The sequence below is a fragment of the Ruditapes philippinarum genome, unplaced genomic scaffold (assembly GCF_026571515.1).
Source record: "Ruditapes philippinarum isolate M1 unplaced genomic scaffold, ASM2657151v2 ctg4575_1_1_1_1, whole genome shotgun sequence".
Lineage (NCBI taxonomy): Eukaryota > Metazoa > Mollusca > Bivalvia > Venerida > Veneridae > Ruditapes > Ruditapes philippinarum.
In genome coordinates this window covers 134,204-155,235 of record NW_026857800.1, presented here as the reverse complement: position 1 = coordinate 155,235, position 21,032 = coordinate 134,204, and the positions used below count along the sequence as shown (strand labels likewise).

The 21,032-nt window shown below is 31.7% G+C and overlaps 1 protein-coding gene across 6 annotated transcripts in view; it reads left to right on the top strand.

Annotated features, from left to right (window-relative positions):
* Positions 1-1,604: 1,604 nt before the first annotated feature.
* LOC132751103 (interferon regulatory factor 4-like) overlaps positions 1,605-21,032 on the top strand; it is a 26,086-nt gene continuing 6,658 nt past the window's right edge. The window contains exons 1-8 of one of the 6 annotated variants that reach the window (XM_060741219.1): positions 1,605-1,987; positions 3,998-4,067; positions 7,589-8,320; positions 17,788-17,992; positions 18,132-18,315; positions 18,614-18,690; positions 19,694-19,745; positions 20,124-20,258. In XM_060741219.1, coding sequence (XP_060597202.1) covers positions 17,813-17,992; positions 18,132-18,315; positions 18,614-18,690; positions 19,694-19,745; positions 20,124-20,258 — 628 coding nt within the window. In that variant the 5' untranslated portion in view covers positions 1,605-1,987; positions 3,998-4,067; positions 7,589-8,320; positions 17,788-17,812. Of the gene's footprint in view, positions 1,988-3,997; positions 4,068-7,588; positions 8,321-12,862; positions 13,274-14,627; positions 14,688-16,713; positions 16,814-17,602; positions 17,627-17,787; positions 17,993-18,131; positions 18,316-18,613; positions 18,691-19,693; positions 19,746-20,123; positions 20,259-21,032 lie in introns of those variants that run through there. The other 5 variants (XM_060741217.1, XM_060741216.1, XM_060741218.1 and 2 more) reach the window with 5 other exon arrangements.

Below are 21,032 nucleotides of genomic sequence, written 5' to 3'. Positions count from 1 at the left end.
GGGTTAGGTAGGGCGTTGCAACTACTTTTGATAAGATACTCACTGATTTCAGGAGAGTTACTATTACATACATGTAAACAGTTTTATATACATTTTTACCTTGATTGTTTCAAAAAAAAGGTCAAGCGCTTATGTATGTTCACTGCATTGAAATCATTGTGAAAAAAAACTTTAATATTGCCCATTTTTCAATCATTTTTTAAAGTTATCAACATGAAACTTGGAATATGAAAAAGAGGCATAATTCTGAAAGCTATATTTTTGGAGTTATGCCCGTTTTTAATTTAGAATTTTTGTCAAAATTGGTTGCCCTTAACACTGCATGCAGTGCTCTTGCTCTTGAAAATTGTTTGATAATTTGTTCAGTGAGGGTGGGAGCAATAAATATAAAACAATATTATCCATGAAGTTTAAGAAACAGTTATATGACTGACTAGGATTCAGGTTACACTAAGGAAATTAGGAGAAATTTAACAAATAATTTAAATTATACCTACACAATGACATAAGTTCCTGTACTAAAAATTAAGGGAATATTAAGATAATTTTGAGGTTTGGATATTTAGGGTTGGGAAGTTTGTTTGTTTTTTGTTTTTTTTTAAGCAACTACCTGTCAACAAGTACGGCCTCCGTGGTCGAGGGGTTAGAGTCGATGACTTCTAATCCAGTTACCTCTCTGGCGTGGGTTCGATCCCTGGGAGATGCTTTGGTAGTTTAGCGCGGAGGAAGGTAGTCTAGTACTGGTGTATCTCTCCAGGAATGATGGTTAGGAAACTACTTGCCTATATGACTGAAATACTGTTGGAAAAAGGCGTAAAATGAAACAAACAAACAACCTGTCAACAATTATACCCTAGCTTTTTGTGAACAGTTGAACTGAATGTTGATATGAATCTATTCAATTAGTAATGTCTGTGTAAATATGTGTCACACCAATTAGTCTCAACTTTATATTACATAGTAGTGCTATATCCAAATAGTTATATAGTTTCTTTATCTTATTGTAAGCATTTTGTGTATGGTTCATTTTGCTGATGTAATCAAAATTTTATTGACACATTATTTTAAAAAGGTTATTTCCATGTTTCTTTCATGGTGTTTTTTATCTTTATCATTTTATTCTGATGCGGTTTAATTACTGAGCAAATTAAGAAGATTTATACAGGTTAAAGTCAAACCACATTGTGACTGACATGGTTAGTGGTTTTTATCAGTTATCAAACTTAATGTTTGTTCAAAACCCATCAGGATTGCCTCCTAAAATAAGTTTGTCCATTTCACAAATTCAGCAACTTAACAGTTAACCATAATGAGCCGCATCATGGCAAAACTAACATAATGCGTTTGTGTCCAGCATGGATCCAGACCAGCCTGCGCATCCGCTCAGTCTGATCAGGAACCATGCTGTTCGCTTACAAACTCTAATACAAATAGAGAAACTGATAGCGAACAGTATGGATCCTGATCAGACTGCGCGGACGCGCAGGCTGGTCTGGATCCATTCTGGTCGCAAACGCATTATGTTGGTTTTGTCGTGACGCGGCTCATATGATGCTCAAGACAGTATAGAAGTTATAAGGCCATGGTTGCTCCAAATTGACTAAATTTGTTTATTTTTCCAAAATTGTTTGTGTCAATGTAACATTACTCTATGATATGCAGTCATATGACTTACTTTTAATTGTCAATAAAAGTGCAAAAAAAGATATACCATATCTGGTTACATGTTAATAGTATAAAAATCAACAAACTGGGACAGTTTCTTTGTTTTATTATACCACTTTAATTATCATATACACTTGAGTTTATTTTTAACTTTTTTTCTTGGAATAGGTCAGATTTCGGTAAATTAGTTCACAATTAAGAAATTAAGTGCAGTTCGAGGTTAGATATATTTGAAGGACATTTAAAAGTGTGTTTTTTTGTTTTATTTAATGATTTTACTTGGAATACATTTTTAGCATAAAAGGGAGGAGATAATGTGAAGGTTTGTATAGAGGGAGTGCGCTAGAGGATGAATAGAACTGCTAGATTTGCTTTTGTTTAATAGAAAATTAGTCCAGCTAGAAATTCACTATAAATTAAATAAAGAAGTGAATGACAAAAATAGTTTAAGTAAATAGGTTAGAATAGTGCTCTCCCTTTATATTTTAAGTTTTAATTTTTTTTTTTTTTTTTTTTTTTATGTTTTATTTTATGTTTTTACTTTTACCAATGATTCTTTATATAGTTATTTTTTTAAACATTAATTGTTGAATGTTAGACATTCATTAATTGTTGAGCTTTAGGTGTGACCATAATGATTGTCCCATTCAAATGTACCAACATAAAAAATAATTATCATATTAACAAATATTTATTATATTCAACAATTAATATTCCAAAATGGTCCTTATATAATGCTGTTTTTTTTTTCTCTGTAAGTACACTAACAATGTTATGTCTCCATGCCTAAACAGCTAGCATTTTTTATCAGACCCGAGTCACACTTTTTTGATGTCAAATACCATCATGCTGTTTATATTGTCTGTTTACAGGGCTTAAATTTTACAAAGTAATTTTGATTTCAATCTTCAGTTAAAAAGAAAGATGCTGTTTTATTAATATGTAAATATAAAGAATTTTTGACAGGTTAGATGTCAGTTTGCTATATAACCGACAACTAGCTGCTTGGGTTATATAAACTGACAACAGTTATATAACCTGCTAAAGATCTTAATAATATATATATACTTAACTAAGCACTTTATAAAGCATTTTGATTTTAAAATCCAGTGGATTAAAACGGATGGTGTCAAATTCATAGCAAAGCTATCGTATTTGACAAATTTAGTATTGTAAAATGGGTAGGAACTTTTTAGGAGAACTGCTGAAGGTCATTTTGAATTGCCATCAGTGTAGAGCCAGGTCAGCCCACACATCAGCAGTAACCTTGCTGTTGACTGGCTTACTTTTAAGCTTCATCTTAATATCTGGAAATTTGATATAATAAACAGTCCCAAAAATGGAAGCCAGGCAATTCCTTTTAAGAATTTCGGCAAGTTTAGGTTTAAGACTCATCCCAGCAACTAATACAAATGTAGGTAGGGTTTTTCACGATGGCGAGGTTCAAAGTGAACTTATTTTCTGCTTGATTTAACTTGTATAAATTGCATGTTCTGTCATGAATTATGGCAGAATTTTCAAAAAATTATAATGAGGGACTATTACATAAACAACCGTTAAAGTCATTTATTGAAAATCGTTTACAAATGGAGCAATTGTAAAATACATGTACTATAAATAGAGTGCATGTTTAATGATGCAGTATACAGATTAAATGATAAAGAATTTCATGACTGACATAAGTGGTTTTAAATTATAATTATAAATTGTCATTGTTTTAGTTTCTTATTGTGCACATGATTTTCAAAAAAGCATTGTTATAATGATCAAGCTATGAATGTGATAGAGACAGTTATTATTGCATTGTTCTTTGTGGGGAAATTTGTTTCAGTTTATATATCCATGCAGTTAAAGTTTAATAGTTTATAGTAAATATAACTGAAGAAAGTAATGGTGAAAGTGGTGGGGTTTTTTTTTTTTTGGTATTTTTATTTGATACCTTGCTTTTTTTTGCTGTAATGTTAATAATATTGTCTAAGCCGACTTATAAAGCAATGTTAGTCTGACAAGCTTTGTTTTGAAATCTTTACATTCATTAATGAGGGATATGGTGTAACGTACATGTTTTCTGCTGATAATAAATTGTATGTGTCAATGTTTTATGTATGAGCCTAATACAGAATGTACATGTTTCTGGGACAGCTAGTACAGATTTTTGCAGTCAGTTGTCTTTGCAAATTAATATAAGTCTTTGTACAGTGTTAGGAACTGCTGTATTGGTCCTGTTCCTTGGACATGATGAAAATACATGTTAATTTTTTCTAAACATGATGTTTAAACATTTGGAGGACACATTGCATGTTATATGAGTTGTTTTTTGGTTATATTTTAGGCAGTTTATGAATATGACCATAAATCATTCAGCTTTGACAGAAGAGGAGTGAACTCTTCAGTGTTATATAGTAAATTATGTACACCTGAATTCACGGTAGATTGGGTTGTGCATTTGGTGATGGTCATATATTCCACAGTTTGGCTTGTGATCATATTAATTTTAAATCTAATGTCTCTTAAAAGAATGGTATTTATTTTGACCACATCAAACATAAAAATCATATAAATTTTTAAAGGAATTTCTTACTTTGAAATTCAAATTTTGATCAATAAAATTTCCCAAAAAAATTAATTTTCACTGTTAGCTTGACTATTATATTTATATAATAGAGAGAGCTATTCCTACACACTTAAGTGCCTGTGTCACACTTTTCAGAACCTGTTCTTGTACTTATAATAATTGAGCATGCTGTCTTAGGAACAGCTCTTGTTGATCTTAAAATCACCTTTTCCTTAAACATGAAAAAAAAAAAAGTTTTTTTGTTGTGAAATTTGTTGTTTTTATGTGAAGTGAAAATTCGTGGTTGAGTATACAATATAGCAAACAAAAAAGATTTCAGATAATCTTCTTAGAATAAGGTTTTGCAATTATTTATTTATTTATAACCCCATCCCCTTTAAACCAGAGTGGTGCATTATGTATAGCAGCACTATTGAGAGCTGTATGTTTTCCTGAGCTGCTGTTTCAAAGCAGTAATTTTTGTTTGTTTGATTGTTTTGTTGTTGTTTTTTTTGCATCAAAAAGCAATAGCAAGGAATGTAGCCTTATTTGCACTGTGAGGGAATTTATTAGGATTTTATCATCTGATTGTCCCCACATACAGAAAAGAATTCTCGGAGGCTTTTCTGTTCCCTGATAATAGTCATACTCCCCCCAAGATTATGGTCATACTCCCCCAAGATTATAGTCATACTCCCCTCAGGATTATAGTCATACTTCCCCAAAGATTATAGTCATACCCCCCCCAAGATTATAGTCATACTCCCCCCAAGATTATAGTCATACTCCCCCAAGATTATAGTCATACTCCCCCAAGATTATAGTCATACTCCCCCCCAAGATTATAGTCATTATCCCCCCCAGATTATAGTCATACTCCCCCAAGATTATAGTCATACTCCCCCCAAGATTATAGTCATACTCCCCCCAAGATTATAGTCATACTCCCCCCAAGATTATAGTCATTATCCCCCCAGATTATAGTCATACTCCCCCAAGATTATAGTCATACTCCCCCCCCCCAAGATTATAGATATACTCCCCCAAAGATTATAGTCATACTCCCCCTGGGATTATAGTCATACCCCCCCCCAAGATTATGGTCATACTCCCCTCAAGATTATGGTCATACTCCCCAAAAGATTATAGTCATACTCCCCCAAGATTATAGTCATACTCCCCCCAAGATTATAGTCATACTCCCCACAAGATTATAGTCATACTCCCCCCCCAAAGATTATAGTCATACTCCCCCCCAAGATTATAGTCATACTCCCCCCAAGATTTTAGTCATACTCCCCCCCCCCCCCAAGATTATGGTCATACTCCCCCCCAAGATTATGGGAGACAGTGTTTAAAATGGCAAGTGCATAATGATAAAAAAGTCAACATTATCCTATTTAAAAAGCATTTTGAATTTTTTGCTTTTAATTTAAAGGGGCAACAATGTCATATTTAGTATGGGATTGTTAGTTTACATCTTGAAATATCTTAGTACTGCGAATTACTTTTAGTAATTAGATACAATTAGATAGTAATAGTGCTGTTTGTAATCAGTATGCATATAGAAACAGGTGATAGGAAGCTTTAATGCACTAGTTATATTTGGCACTTTAAACATGTACATGTATTATGATTAAGAGGGTCTATTTCACTTTATAAAGTTTCACATTACAATACCAGGAAGTGAATGTGATTTTCTTAGAAATTATTGATAATTTTACTTCTTTGAAGTTCATTCAATTTGAAATCTATTTATAGAAACAAGGGGTGTAGATTTATTCCGATAACTTAAATGACAAGATTTAATCACATTGGAGCGATAAACAGGAAAGATTGAGGATATTTTTATATATATGACATGTTATGTTTAACACAGGGCCTCAATGCTATAAAAATATTTTTCTGAGGTTTGTTCTAGATTTCAGAATGTTTATTGGTGAATGAACATTCTGTGCTGGTTTCTGACCAATCAAATACCTGCGATCTGAGTTTAAGATTTAATTAAAACATTTCTTTACATTGAGGTTTAAAAGCCTAAAAACATAACATTTGAATTTCTTACATAAATGATCTGGGGCACTTTAAACAGAAACATATGCAAAGACAGTTAAGAAATATACTTTGAAATAAATTGAAAATCGTATTTTTATGCTTTTCTTAGCCCGATTTAAGTGAAAAGCATTTAAACGCTTTCATTTTGGGTTTTTTTTTTTTTTTACAATTTGAATAATATCTGGAAAAACAAAGTGTGAAAATGATCTGAAATTTTGCATAAAGATTAGTGGTCTAAACCTACATCAAATGGCACATTTATAATCTTGAAAAAATATTTTCAGTCCCATTATGTCTAAAAACCTCAGTGGAGTCCCTTTAAACCTATGACCCATGATTTAGCAAGCATTTATATAACCATTAAAATATATACATGTAATATACATTTTTTATGAAGTGAGCCCTTTCCAAATAAATATATGACATGAACAATGACACATTTATAAACATTTTAATATATGGAACCCCTTTTTGTGTATCTTTCCTAACTGATATTTGTAAGTTATTTTTGATAATCTTGCATGAAGATAATTTATGGCACAGATCAAAATAAAAAATTTTTCTTTATTTTGACCTAGTAAGTTGTATTTCTTCTACAATGAAAAAAAGTAATGACTAATGACTTTCAGAGTAACTTAGTACAACCACGGATTTTCATTACAAATATAAATGTAAGATAAATCTGTGGTACAACACTTTTTAAATACAACTAAGTGAAATTTTTTTCACTTCCTTATTTACATTTTGAAGGATATATAAATAGTTATACCTTTGTGTACTTTCATAAAATCTGTCACACGTCCAAATGTTTCAGAATACATGTAATGCTGCAAAATTGTTTTATCTGAATTAGTTTGCTTAAGCATTTTGAGGCTGTGATGTGCTGGACACTTTTACTTAATTTAAGTGTATGCCTATCTTAAAAAGACATGATAAATCAAAAGAACAAGTGAAATGTTGGGTGCAGATAATTTTGTATGAAGCGTGGGTTGAAAAAATGATATGATCGAAGTGCTTATCTTGCTTTTGATATAAGAAGGAAGTTTTCATAATAACATTGATTAAAAAAAGGTTACTGATAAATCAATTGATAAATAGATTGCTTTATTTGAATTTATAGATTGATAGATTGAAAAAAATTCTGCAAAAACACTAAAACCATTACCCTTAATAAGTGTAGATATTAAAGTCTTTTAGATACTCTTTTGAAGGAACTACTTTTTTCTATTACTGTATTAACCATTATCATTTCTCCTCATCATGTTTTGTCTCATTAAATAGTATTATATACTATATTATATATTGTCATTTCAGGTGGGACACATCAAAACATATACAACAAGGTATGGTGCGAGCATGAGACATCTAACAGCCAGAACGCTTATCAGCTGTCGGAGCAAGAATACAGCGTAGCAGACCATTCATTGTGTAGCATGAACATTTAGAATAACATGATCATTATATATTCAGGACAATTTATCATTTTCCATCACTTTTAATGTCATCAGCCATTATTATGTTTTAAACATCAATCAATTGGAGTGGTGGACTAGTGGTTAAGGTGTCTACCTCTCAACCATGTGTGTCTGAGCCTGGCTTGGGTCATGACCATGTTTCCTTATATGACACCAGTACTGGTCTATTTTATGAAGTGGACCTGAGAGTGAAAGTGACAAAGTTGGTCAAATATAATTGAGCCATTTAAAAGATAAATATTTTGTTTATGTGTTGAAAACTTTCTGCATAATTATTGTTTGTCTCTTCTTTTATGATATATTACATGTGAGATACACATATTTCATGTGAAGGTCTTTGTTTGTAAAAACTCAACAACAAAAGGAGACAAAAATGCATTAGTTTTATTTGTTACTTTAAAACATTTCCTTGATTGTTAACTTGATCTCTCCTTGTAATTGCGACAAGAGCTTATATCGCATATTTGTATCAGATGCAATATTGTAGTTATAGTACAGTGTTGAAAACAGATTATGTATATGAATATTTGTTTTGTATAAAAATGGTTTTAAGAGGAACTAGCAGGTTCTGGTAAACATTTATTTTATCTTGTTAGTTTTTGTGATGTACATAGCTTGAATGAGAGCGTTTTTGGAATTGATTTAGGTTGTTAAAACATCAATCAATTGCCCCTCATTGCTGTGGATTCGAAACCTTCCATCCTCTATGCAAAGAAGCTGTCCGGCTAGCTAAAGGGAATGTTTGTGGCTCTACTCAGATGCATGCTTTTGCCTAAAAAATTACACATAGAGGCACCTGAGGTCTTCTGCTACCAGTAAAGCTGGGGAAAGTCGCCATATGACATTCAGAATGTCCCCATAAAAACAATAAAAGTACCCAGTATCTATTAAAATAGGTGAAATAATCGGAAACCATAATATCAGTATATGTTATTTCAGGTTAACATTGTCAACTTTATCATTACTTGTTATGCACACTGCCAATCTAATTTATGCAAACACATCAATGGATATTTTCCTATTCAAAACTGGGCAAGTTTTTTTTGTACTAATGCAAGGTACTTGTTATAGATTATATGTCACATAAACAGTTTTGAGAAATTGATTTATTGTTTAATGTTTCTATATTTAAACCAGTCTTGTCTTGTTTACACAATATTTAAACCAGTGTTAACTTATCTTGTTTTTTTTGACAATGAAAATACATGACATAATATGAGCGAAATCTGTAATAATCATTTTTGAATAAAATGTATTTAATGAATACTAATAATATTTTTGACATAGCCTCAAATTGAGTGCATATCTTATGGTGTATTATAAACTAATTTATACTTAATTTAAAGGCCAAACAAAGTTTCAGTCATGTGACATATAAATGCAGTCATGTAATGTGTTATAACTTTGTTAAATCAACTGTAATAGGAAGAAAAAGTGTTCAACTGATGGGGTGATAAAAGATAGTGTTTACCAATAAAATTTCCTTGTGATTGTTTCACTAGAAGTACTATAAACACTTTCAGTTTGCACTTATTTCCTGTACGTAATGGTTTGATTGATATTTTGAAATTCTTACAATAGAATAGGATAATATTATATTTTGTATCCATTGTTACATAGATTTTAATCTGCTAAATGTAGTTTAAATGAATAAAGAGGTGACCATATGTTAATGTAAGAATTAGGTTTCTATACTTTAATAGTTGAACAGTCTACTGGAAACATAGGTTAGTTATTATTTGGGTTGGCATTCAGAACTGTCAAAGGTTTCATGACTTCAATGTATATAAAACCACAATTCTAGACCCATGAATTTACTTGTCCTTTAAAAAGTGTGATTTGTCATTTGGAGTTGCCTTTCATTACATTATGATCAAGCAATTTTAGCATAACTTTATTTGTAATATGAACACATATACAGTATGCTTTTACTTCACCTGAAAAATTACACCAACAACAAAATTCAATGTTTAATTTATATATTCATAATGCTTAATATTATAGTTTTCCTTAGCAACCAGTGACTTTCCTGAAATATCAGTGACTTTCCTGAATTACCAGTAACTTCATTAGCAACCATTGGCTTCCATTAGCAACCAGCTAGTAACTTCTATAGCAACCATTGGCTTTACTTACCATAGCGACCATCGACTTTCCTAGCAACCATTGACTATCATACAAATAATTGATTGTAACAGTGACCTACTTGTATATGTTGCAGATTTGAACGTTGACCCATATTTTGACTTTAAATCGGCTATTGTATTAATAATTGTCTTTCCTCATTTAGAGCCTTTATAGTCTGGTGAGCGAAATAAGGGCCATCCATCATAGCCTTGTTTTTATTATTTAGTATTATATTTATTATTTGCTATTTTTAAACTACTAATGTTGGACATTTTCATATCATTATAATAATAATATATTTTTTTATAAAATTGTCGTTTATTTCGGGACTAAGGGTATGATTTCATTTTGTTACAGAGCCCGAACTAGAATGCTTTTATTTCATTGGTCGATTCACATCATAAACCAGGTGTTTGAATTTGACCAATGGTATAGTCTCGTTTGTAGACTGGTTTCTGATTGGTGTCCGTTGGTCTACAACTGTTAATATTTTAAATGTTTATTCATAAAGATTCTGTGATATGATTACAACAATTTTATAATATACACATTTATATATATTTATATTCTTCTTTTTTAAGTTTTTGTTTCATTGTACCAATAACAATATTTTATTATCAAAATGAAAATATTTTATTACTAGAAAATAAAAATTAGAATTTAACTTTACATTGTATTTCCTTTTCAATGTTTTTTGTGCCATGTTCAAACACTGATGATTATGCTCCATCATGGAATCACTTGCCTGCAATTTTGCATGGAAATTGATAGTGCTCTATCTTCTTTTGACTTATCGTATCTTCCATAGAGAACCAGTCGTAAACAGTATCCCGCCTTGTGGTTGCAGTATAGAATTTTTAAAGATGACTGGTTCACTTCCTTACAAACGTGACACAAAAGACCTTTTACCGATCAAATTACTCAATAGTATGTACTGAAATAAAAATCCCATACCTCGTGGTTTATCTTGAAATAACTGTTAGACGCGTAATGTAGCTTATTCCCTTACGTACCTTACGCAATCATTTTAGAGACTTCTAATACTGTGGCGACCAGTATAGTGACATGTATATCGGTTGTTGCATTGACGATGGCAGAAATTTATATGAAATGAATCCAATTTCTTGGTATCCAATGATGTAAAAATTTGAATTGTCCAAATTATGGCTTTCCACGTGCTGTTCTTGCAGGCATTAATGTTGACATTAAGACTTGACCCTAATTGGTAACGTGAGCAAGCATAGACATCATTTAAAACAGTCAAGCCTTTGCAATAAAAGATGTTCGCCAACATTGTCAAATCAAATTGTTATTAGAAGCAAAGAATTATTTTTGTTATTATATGTGCTTGGGAGTAACAACTGACAAATTTCACATAGCCTCTTGCTATTCATATGTTTGCCTAAGCTTAAGAAAGACCAAAATCCTCACAACTGATCTCCCAACCTGAAGTTATAGTGGGTCTTTTTTATGGCTTGCCCACACAGTATAATTTTGTCATACATCTCCAATAAACAGTGACTGCAATTCTTATGACTCAACCATTAAAGCCTACACCTCGGTCACAAGAGGCTAAAATTATCAACACTGTAACTATTCACTTACATTTCAGTTACTACTCATTTTGATATTTTTTCAACTACGTACACGTAATATCGTAGCAATACACAAAATCTACAGACAAAGTCAACTTGTATTGTCTGATGTAATGCTCAAGGAGCCAATAAATCTGTAACTAAGATACCGAGGTGCTACTATAAGACAGCTAAATTAAGGACAAATTCAAAACGGGAATCACTTTTCACATTTTATTAGCTATTTCCTAAGTTTAGTGTAATGACATTGCTTTTTTTTAAAAAAAACTTGTACATCTAAAATAAAGAATACATTGCAATAATTACAAAACATAAAACAATTGCATGTTATTCAGAAAAGGGCAACATTTATGTTAATATATAGTATATACATAGTGGCTTGTCATTTCAAATTTTGTTTTCCCTGTGTGAATCCATAGTTGACCCAAGATATGAAAGGTTACTCAATACTTATCGAATTGCTACCTATCTCTAATAGGAAAGATCAATATAATGTTTACCTTGTTTTCAGAAGAGTTATTCAAAACTCCTGAATATATGAACTTTTCATGTACAAGAACAGATACACTCTACTACATTTAGACAATCTTCAATTCATTTTCTCTATTTCTACGCATAAGGTTTTTAGTAAAAAAGATGTTAAAAAGATATTCACTCTTTAGTATGAGTTACGGCAATATGTTAGGGACTCAGAACATCTAGTCTGCTTTAGTCTTTTATATGAGATTTTGTAAAGCGTTTGGACGCCAAAAACTATTCATCGGGTTCTATCCCATCCAATCCGCTGAAAGAAATGAGACAAATTGTTCAGCCAAGGTCAATTTATATAAGGGTCATGGTAGTGATTTACTTTACCAATGATCACTGTTTAAGGAACCCCACTGGGGTACAAATACCTAAAACATTAATTAATACAAAAAATATGTAATATGCAAAAGATAGTAAAATGTTTTAAGTTGATTTTTTGTGCAATTCATATCCTGATCTGAGCCGACGCTTTTCATTTTTGGAACAATTTGCACAATAAAACTGATTGCATGTGTTCCGGAAAATTGGGTTAAAGATGCCTACATCGAATTGCACATAAATCTAGAAGAAAAAAATCCAGTCCTACTTGCTTGCTTATCAAGAATGTTGGTTTTTTTATGACAAAAGGTTAAAATAACATATTTCAGTGTTTTAAAAACACGTCGAAACTTGTGATGATCTCAAGAAAAACACCCCTATTGGTTAGTTAACTTGCAGGAGAAATGTTTCAATAAGTTGAGAATTCACAATAATATTTCACTTATGTATGACTTATTTTAACTCATGATGTACAACCAATCGTAGTGATTTTTTTACGAGTATATATTTTAACCTACATAAAACGTCAAATAGATTTCGATCTCTTTTAAGATACATACAAACAGGAAGTTTGGACTCTTATGTTAAACTTAATCTATCAAAATGACATCAATAGGAACTATTGTTCTACATTCTAACATAAGGAAATTAAACACGCAAAAACTCTAGTTTCGTTTTTGAAAAGAAAGGGGTTTTTAAAACAGTATTATCAACCTATTTTATTTAATCAAATGTTCGTGTTTAATTAAATTTCCAATGTCTTTTTACAAAAAGTTAAGAATGATTAATAGAGATAAAGATATTCCAAAAGAATCTTGGAGTCAGAATTTCCCAAAAAGGTGCTCTAAAAGTGAAGGGAGAACTTCTCCTTTAGTAAGTTCAGACATACGTGTGGAGAAATTGGAAGGTAAAACTGTTTGTAAACTGTCATCAGAAATGGACACACTATACCAGAGGTTTGTAACTATAGATTATTACATAATTTCTTACATACATGTATGGCCATATCGCATTATATACTGTATCTTTTTAAAGACTGCCGTGAAAAGTTACCTACATTTCAAATGTTATAATGTGGGAGTACGGGCAAATATTCGTGAATCATTTTAAATATTGGAATAAGTTATAAGAGGTACCGTTTTGCAGGGTCTTTCAAATAGAATCTATTTGAAAGACCCTGCTTTTTGTTAAAGAAAAGGGTATACCCCTATAATTTCTTGATTATATAACTTGTACATGACTTGTTTATGACTAAGAGAGTGTGTCGTGAACTAATTGGCATCAGAGTCTTTTGTTTTTTATGCAGTTATTTTACTTTGCCATGGATGATCGAGTTACGATCGAGCATTTCAGTAATTAAATGTTCTTCAAAACAAATCAAAATGTTTCTTGTGTATGTTTAAAATAAAGAATATGATGATAAAAGTAATATATAATAAGGTATTACTTTAAAATGACATAATTTGTTCCATTTGTTATGGTAGAACATACTAGTAGAAATATAAAATATTTTATAATATAACATGTTTCATTTTTGTATATTTAATAGAGATTAGGTAGATACTGGTCATTGTTTCATTATGAAGTTTTCTGTAGTCACATTTAGTTCTTTAGTGAAGCAAGAACATTTTAGATTGTGTAATATGTAATTACCATGTCGTTATGTACAAAGCTTTGATTGTCAGATCTTTGACTTCCAATACTAATGAAACTATATATGACCAAATGTTCGTTCTTGTCCAATACAAATTCAATGAGTGCGTGTCCCGACCCCAACTAGAAGCTTGTAAAGTGGTTTTGACTTAAAATATGTACAATATATGAACAGGTCTAATTCGCTGAATATTTCTGAAATATATATTCATCACAATTGTACGTAGAATTATACCGGTTCTTATTTAATAGAATCTATATATAAAAGTACTGCGCGAGTTCCTTAAAGTCCACTCCGAGACTGATATATATATAATTATATAATATTATATTAGCAAATGATTTATGTAAAATGCTTAAATAAACGTGCAAAAAGAAGAAGAAGAAAAAATAAGGTTCGTTGATGTTACTATAAATAGCAAATTTGTGAGAAATCGGAAATCCCCATTTCGGTGGTTTCGGTTTACATGTATTCTACGAACAGAATGTAGGTCACGGTCACCAATTGTGTGTAAAGCATGCCGTTCCTAAACTTTTTGTAATAGTGATTTTGAGTAAGATTTCTGGAAACTGGAAATTATAGGTTTATATTGTTATTAACTACAATTTAGGAAATGCAGTTGTGCAGTTGTTATGTCATAAATCAATAGGATAAACAATCAGTTTAATTAACAGCATTAATACGCGAAGCGATTGACACTTATAAATATATTAAGGGTAAGTCAGATTGTTTATTTTGGTTTTTATTTTGGTTATCATTCTTGATTAACCTTGTTATCATATATTCTCGATAGTGAATGTGATAAATTTATTACAAAGCTATCTATTGGGTTACGTAACGCCATATATTTCTTATCACTTGAAAACGAAAGTACATTTAGATCTAACAGGTTAAACAAGGTGTTGCATGTCGATAATGACGAAAAAAATGTGGCTACTACATGTATACAATTTCACAGGTGCAGATAATATAGATGAAACCTAAAATATGACAAGTTGTAAAAATTGAAAGTATTTTGCAATATATTCACAAGTATGGAACGCCACTGTTGACTCCAGCTCAATTAGATACCATTTTATTTGTAACTTGTAGTCAGGCTATTCAGTACTATTCAGGTATTACATATTGCGTAACCAACTGTAGTAAATTTGGTCTACATTTATTTGTTAATGATAATTTTTCATGCTCCAATATATTTTTTGTCAGGTAGAAATATTCGAAAGGTGTTCTGCGGTTCTTGATTATAAGGTAGTTGTAATTACTATAAGTTGCTCTTTACAATTTGGAGTCAATTTAGTAGTCCAACTTATAAGATTGTCAAAGACACATCGAGATGTTTTTTTGACAAAAGAGAAATAATTAGGCAATAAATTTAGTAACGTATCTGAAATGTCTTCGAGAAGGTTTTTGTAATTCGGAACTGTACAATACAATTTCGTGATGCATATATCCTTTAGAATATCATGTTCAAACAGGCATCATGATATAAAGACAAGCCGTATTTTGCCTTCCATATAGATAACGCTTGTTGAAATAGTGGTTTTCCGAGTATCTTGCGTAAACTTATCAATATTCAATACGGTGAAAAGTACAGGTAATCGTTAAACATTCATAATACATTTATAGATATATTTTAAAAGTAGGATTTCTTGGATTTACTTTAAGCTTAGACCTACCTGGTGTTATATATAGGCCATGCATTGTTTTACCAGCCATTATGTTCAATCCTTTGTAATGACGCGTTTTGTATACCTTTTTAAAGTGTAATCCGTACTATTATTTACTGAATTAGTGAACATATGTAATTTATACGTACTGTAAGTATATATCGCGTCTACAAGCAATATTTTTTGTAAGCTTATCTTTGTTTTTATTTTTTTGTGACAAAGCAATACATTCTTTAGGTTATTAGCCAAGTGTTCATGTTCAGATTTTGTCGTGTTTATTCTTTTGAAATTTACTAACTAATTCAATAGTACGTATGGTAAATGATACATAGTTTCTGATTCTTCGTTGTTTTAAATACCTCAGTTTTTGTTGTTGTTGTTTTGTTGCTGTTGTTTTTATTCTATAAACCCCTTGGTTTTTATCAGTACGTACTACAAATGCCACTCGGAATTGAATTCAAAAGACAGGCTTTCTTTGTTATATGTTAGAGCTCCTGGTTTTGTCCAAATAAAATTCTATATTTTCTGCTGTTAAAGGGAATGTATTTATAAAATCACAATTTTATGGTTTTAAATTTTTTAAATGAGACTTAAATTACATTTTATCAGTTGTTAATCCAATTGCGGAAACTATTTTGAAGAGTTTTTTATCATCCCTCTCAATGTCCCTGATTTTTTAGTTTGTATATCAAAATAATCTATGCATGCATTAATACTGTGCGCTCATTATACCCGGTGTATTGTAAATGGTATATTTTTGGGACTCATATTTCTATAAAAGGAAATAATAACAACAAAAAACACCAACATCTTTCTGAGTCATAATTTATCACATACACTCTCATAGAAATGTCCTACTGTACTAAAAGTGTACAGTTTTTGTTTCCTGCTACTCCCTCGAGACCCTGTTACCGCGAACGCCCACAAACACAAAGAATTTACCACCAAAAGTTCTGGAGTTAACAAAATATTCCCCCGAAAAAATAGCGTTGAAGACTTCTATATATAAGGGACACTCTTGACGATGGAATATTATAAAACCAATTGATGTGATAGGTTAAATATCTCTACAGTTATTTTTTTCTATGATTGAAGTTGTTTTTTAAATACGATTAAATGCCAAGAGTGATATTGTTTAATTAATTATTTTGTTCTTGTATTGGATTAAAGGCTAGGTAAGCTCAGGCAATTCTTTCAAGGGAAAAAATTGATGCTAGATCTGCTGACTTGTTTGACCAACTAATACATAGCTAATGCATACAACTACTTTGATTTTGATTTCTATTTCATCCTAGGTCAGACATGTAAAAAAGTTTAAAAAAAAGAGAAAGATTTATGGCAACTTAAAGGCACATTAAGTCTGAGAAATGAATATATATATTGTTCTGTAGAAAGGGATAATATAAGTTTTATAATGTTGTCATAATGGATTTAGGGTACGTGACATGTTAATCACATTAATAAAAGAGCATTGAATGTCAAGTAATTTCTAATCGATGTAGCAAAATGTGAATAAGTGACTTTTTTTAATTTCCATACAAAAAACTTAAATATCTTAACTGTTTTTTATTGCCAAAATTCAAAAGTAGCAAAATGATGGCACTCAGCTATGTGGCCAACCGTTGGCTCGTTGAACGAGTAACTTTTTGGAAACTGTATCTGGACACCAGAAGTAAAAAGCTTTTGGAAAATGAAAATGATAGCATTTTGGGGATTAATGGGCCTTTAAATTATGAGCCAAATTTGGCGTGAAATAAAGCTTGCGGTTAGAAGGTTCTTCCTCATTTCCTACTCTAAACCAATCGGAAACCCCTACTCTAAACCAATCGGAAACATGTGTATTGTGATATAAGGAAATAATAGCAGATCTCTCAAGTTGCCTAATAAAGCCTATAATGGTTCTTATTTTCCGCTTTACCATTACAATGTTATGTAAAGACTTTGCAAACAAAAGTACAACTGTGCAGGATTCGCAGCGTCTTGGTCTTGTGCGCTTCGTATTTTATTATTGCATTCTTTTCATCGAGATGATTTAAGAAGTTCGTCTTAAGCAAATTCGTATTATAGGTTCAGTTCTTACATTTTGTATGTCATTTCCATGGTTGTCATAGTTTGTTTTTCTTGTTCATGAAGGATTTTTTTTCGACAGATTGGAAGGAGGTTACGGGTTAGAAATGAGTAAAAACTATACACCGGAAACACGGCAACGCATGCGCCCTTGGTTGGAGTCCCAGATCAACTCTGGAGGAATAAGGGGCCTAGAATGGGTTGATAAAGACCAGAAGATGTTCAAGGTACCATGGAAACACGTTGGTAACAGGGAGTGGTCAGAAGATGACGGAATTATTTTCAAGGTATGATTACTTCTAAAAAGGCACTTCTGTTATTATTATTAAATCTCCCATTAGGCATTATATATACATATGTCGTAGATGATTATTATCAAGCATGAATTTGCTGTTCATTTAGATTTTGTGTTTAATTTTTTGCTAGGAATGGGCGGTACACACTGGGCGGTATCGTGAAGGTGTCGATCATCCTGATTGGCCCACTTGGAAAACAAGATTCCGATGTGCACTTACAAAGCTGCCTGACATCAAAGAATTAAAACAATACAACCGGTTGGACGGTAATACAGAGGAACCATACAGGGTCTACCAATTCGTACCGAAGAATGGTAGGTTTTTATCAGTGCATGTTTCTTCTTCTTTTATATGGATTATGTGGTTATTTTCAAACTACCTTACCAGTATTTGACTGATAGCACTGCTCTGAAATAACTTGTAATTATAAAACTGCACATAAAGAAATAATTTTTATAGGCGATTAGTTACTTTTGCAAAAACTCGTAATGCACCTTTTAAATTAATTTTACAAAATGAATGTGACTATAGTAATACATTGTCTAACATTTTAATAAATGAATATATTAACAACTTTAACATAACTTACTTAACAGTGAAATTATATTTCAGGAGATAACTCAGGGGCACGATTTTCTCCCCGTCAGTCGGACACAGATTCTCCCGCAAGCGAAATAGAATATTACGGTGTAAGTTTTTCGAATATAACCGACTCTCAATCTACTGTAGATGCAATTTTGCATGTATCACAATCTACGGTACATGCAATTTTACAGGTATCATAATTTACGGTAAATGCAATTTTACATGTATCACAATCTACGGGACATGCAATTTTACAGGTATCATAATCTACGGTATATTCAATTTTACATGTATCACAATCTACGGGACATGCAATTTTACAGGTATCATAATCTACGGTATGTGCAATTTTACATGTATCACAATCTACCGTACATGCAATTGTACAGGTATCATAATTTACGGTATATGCAATTTTACATGTATCACAATCTACGGTACATGTATCTGGTAATACACACAGGCGTTCGACACATTTGTCTTGTCAATAATGGTCAAATTATCATAAAAAACAACAGCTCCCCTTGATCATCAAGAATAAAATAATTATTCAGCACCTGTTCACTATAAATGATATATAATATACGACATGTATTTTAAACGGTATACTCAATATTTCGACTGCAAGACGACCGATTTTATAATCTGATATTACATAGATGTCTGTCTTTACATGTCTGTCGCGAAGGGCGACCATGTCTAAATAATAAAAAGCCATAAAGCGCACAATTTCTTGGGCTAATTAAACGGGTGCTGGTCTTGATGATATACAGTATTTAATGATAATCATTGGAAAGACAAATGTGCCTAACGCCTGTGGTAATACCCTACTGTTTTAGTACAAATGTATATATTAATTTAATGTCAACTGGTAACTGTCAACATTGTGTTGTAATTAAATCATACCTTTTAATTGTACACCAGTACAGTAGATCAAAAGTACATGTAATTAAATTAAATCCGAGTGTTGATTGAATTCGATATAATTATATGTAGTTTGATGACTTAGATAATTTTATTTAATTAGTATGTCGTGTCATCATGCATGTTTTACTTTCACATTTTCAAAATATTACTTATACATTTTCAAACACTTTTATTTACTAGGGATCACACATACCAACGACAGTGATTTCGAACCAGTCAGACCAGATGATGTGTAAGTCTGAACTACATATTATATAATAACAACTATTTAAGTTTAACATATTCATCTTCACTGTGAACTTAGTTCATGGCTTTCTTCATGGCTTTCAACACAAATAAATAAATAAATTCTATTTCAACCTAAGTGGGGATTTAAAAGTTTCTTAATTGTTATATAATAATGACATTCATAAGGGTAGCATAATTTATTCCGCGTGAACGGTTTGACCCATTTTACAAACCTTTTTTTTTTCTTACTGTCAAACCGTCTTTTTGGAAAAAGACATCGCCTGTTCAAAATTATCTGATGTCTCTTTGACAAGTCTAATTAGTTGGACTATCATCAGGCAAACAAGGGCTCATCGTCAAGGTGTTGTATTTCTATTTATAGCAGAGAGATTCCCCTCTGACCTTGTCATAGAGTCTGGAGATCTGATTAAGATTAACAGTAGTGAGATGAGAGATCTACAAACAGAAGTTTATGATGCTGCAGAACCGATGGAGACAATGGAGGTTCCTGAAACAGGTGAGATCTCCATTACAACAACAACTTCTATACTGTATAGATCTCCATAACAACAACAACTTCTATACTGTATAGATCTCCATTACAACAACAACTTCTATACTGTATAAACCAAAGGGCCTTGTAACGGTGCCTGGACTCTATATTGGGATATTTGTGACCAGAACTAGGTTCAGACCAAAAAAACAGGTGACAATCCTTATATATAGTCTATATATAAGGATGACTATATATAAGGATTGTCACCTGTTTTTTTGGTCTGAACCTAGTTTTGGTCAGAAATATCCCAATATATATGTAGAGTCCAGGCACCGTTACAACCCCCTTTGGTATAAACCTATATTGTCATGGCGCGGCTTATAGGTGTAAAGTCCAAACACCTATGAGCCACGCCATGACAAAACCAACATAGTGAGTTTTGCGACCAGCAGGATCTATGCTGTTCACTTACAAACCCTATAACAAGTAGAGAAACTGATAGCGAACAGCATGGATCCTGAACAGACTGCGCGGATGCGCAGGCTGGTCTGGATCCATGCTGGTCGCAAACGTGTTATGTTGATTTTGTCATGGCGCGGCTCAATTATTTTGTTATCTTTAATTAGAAGGATATATGTTGTATCTTGATAAACATCATACCAAAGTACATAAATTTAAACTATATTGTTTTGTAAATCTCTGATAAAGCAGATGGTCAGCGTATGGTGCATGAATGCAATCACCGCTTAATCTACTAAAATAACAATTAAATATTTTGTTAGGGAACAGTTTTCT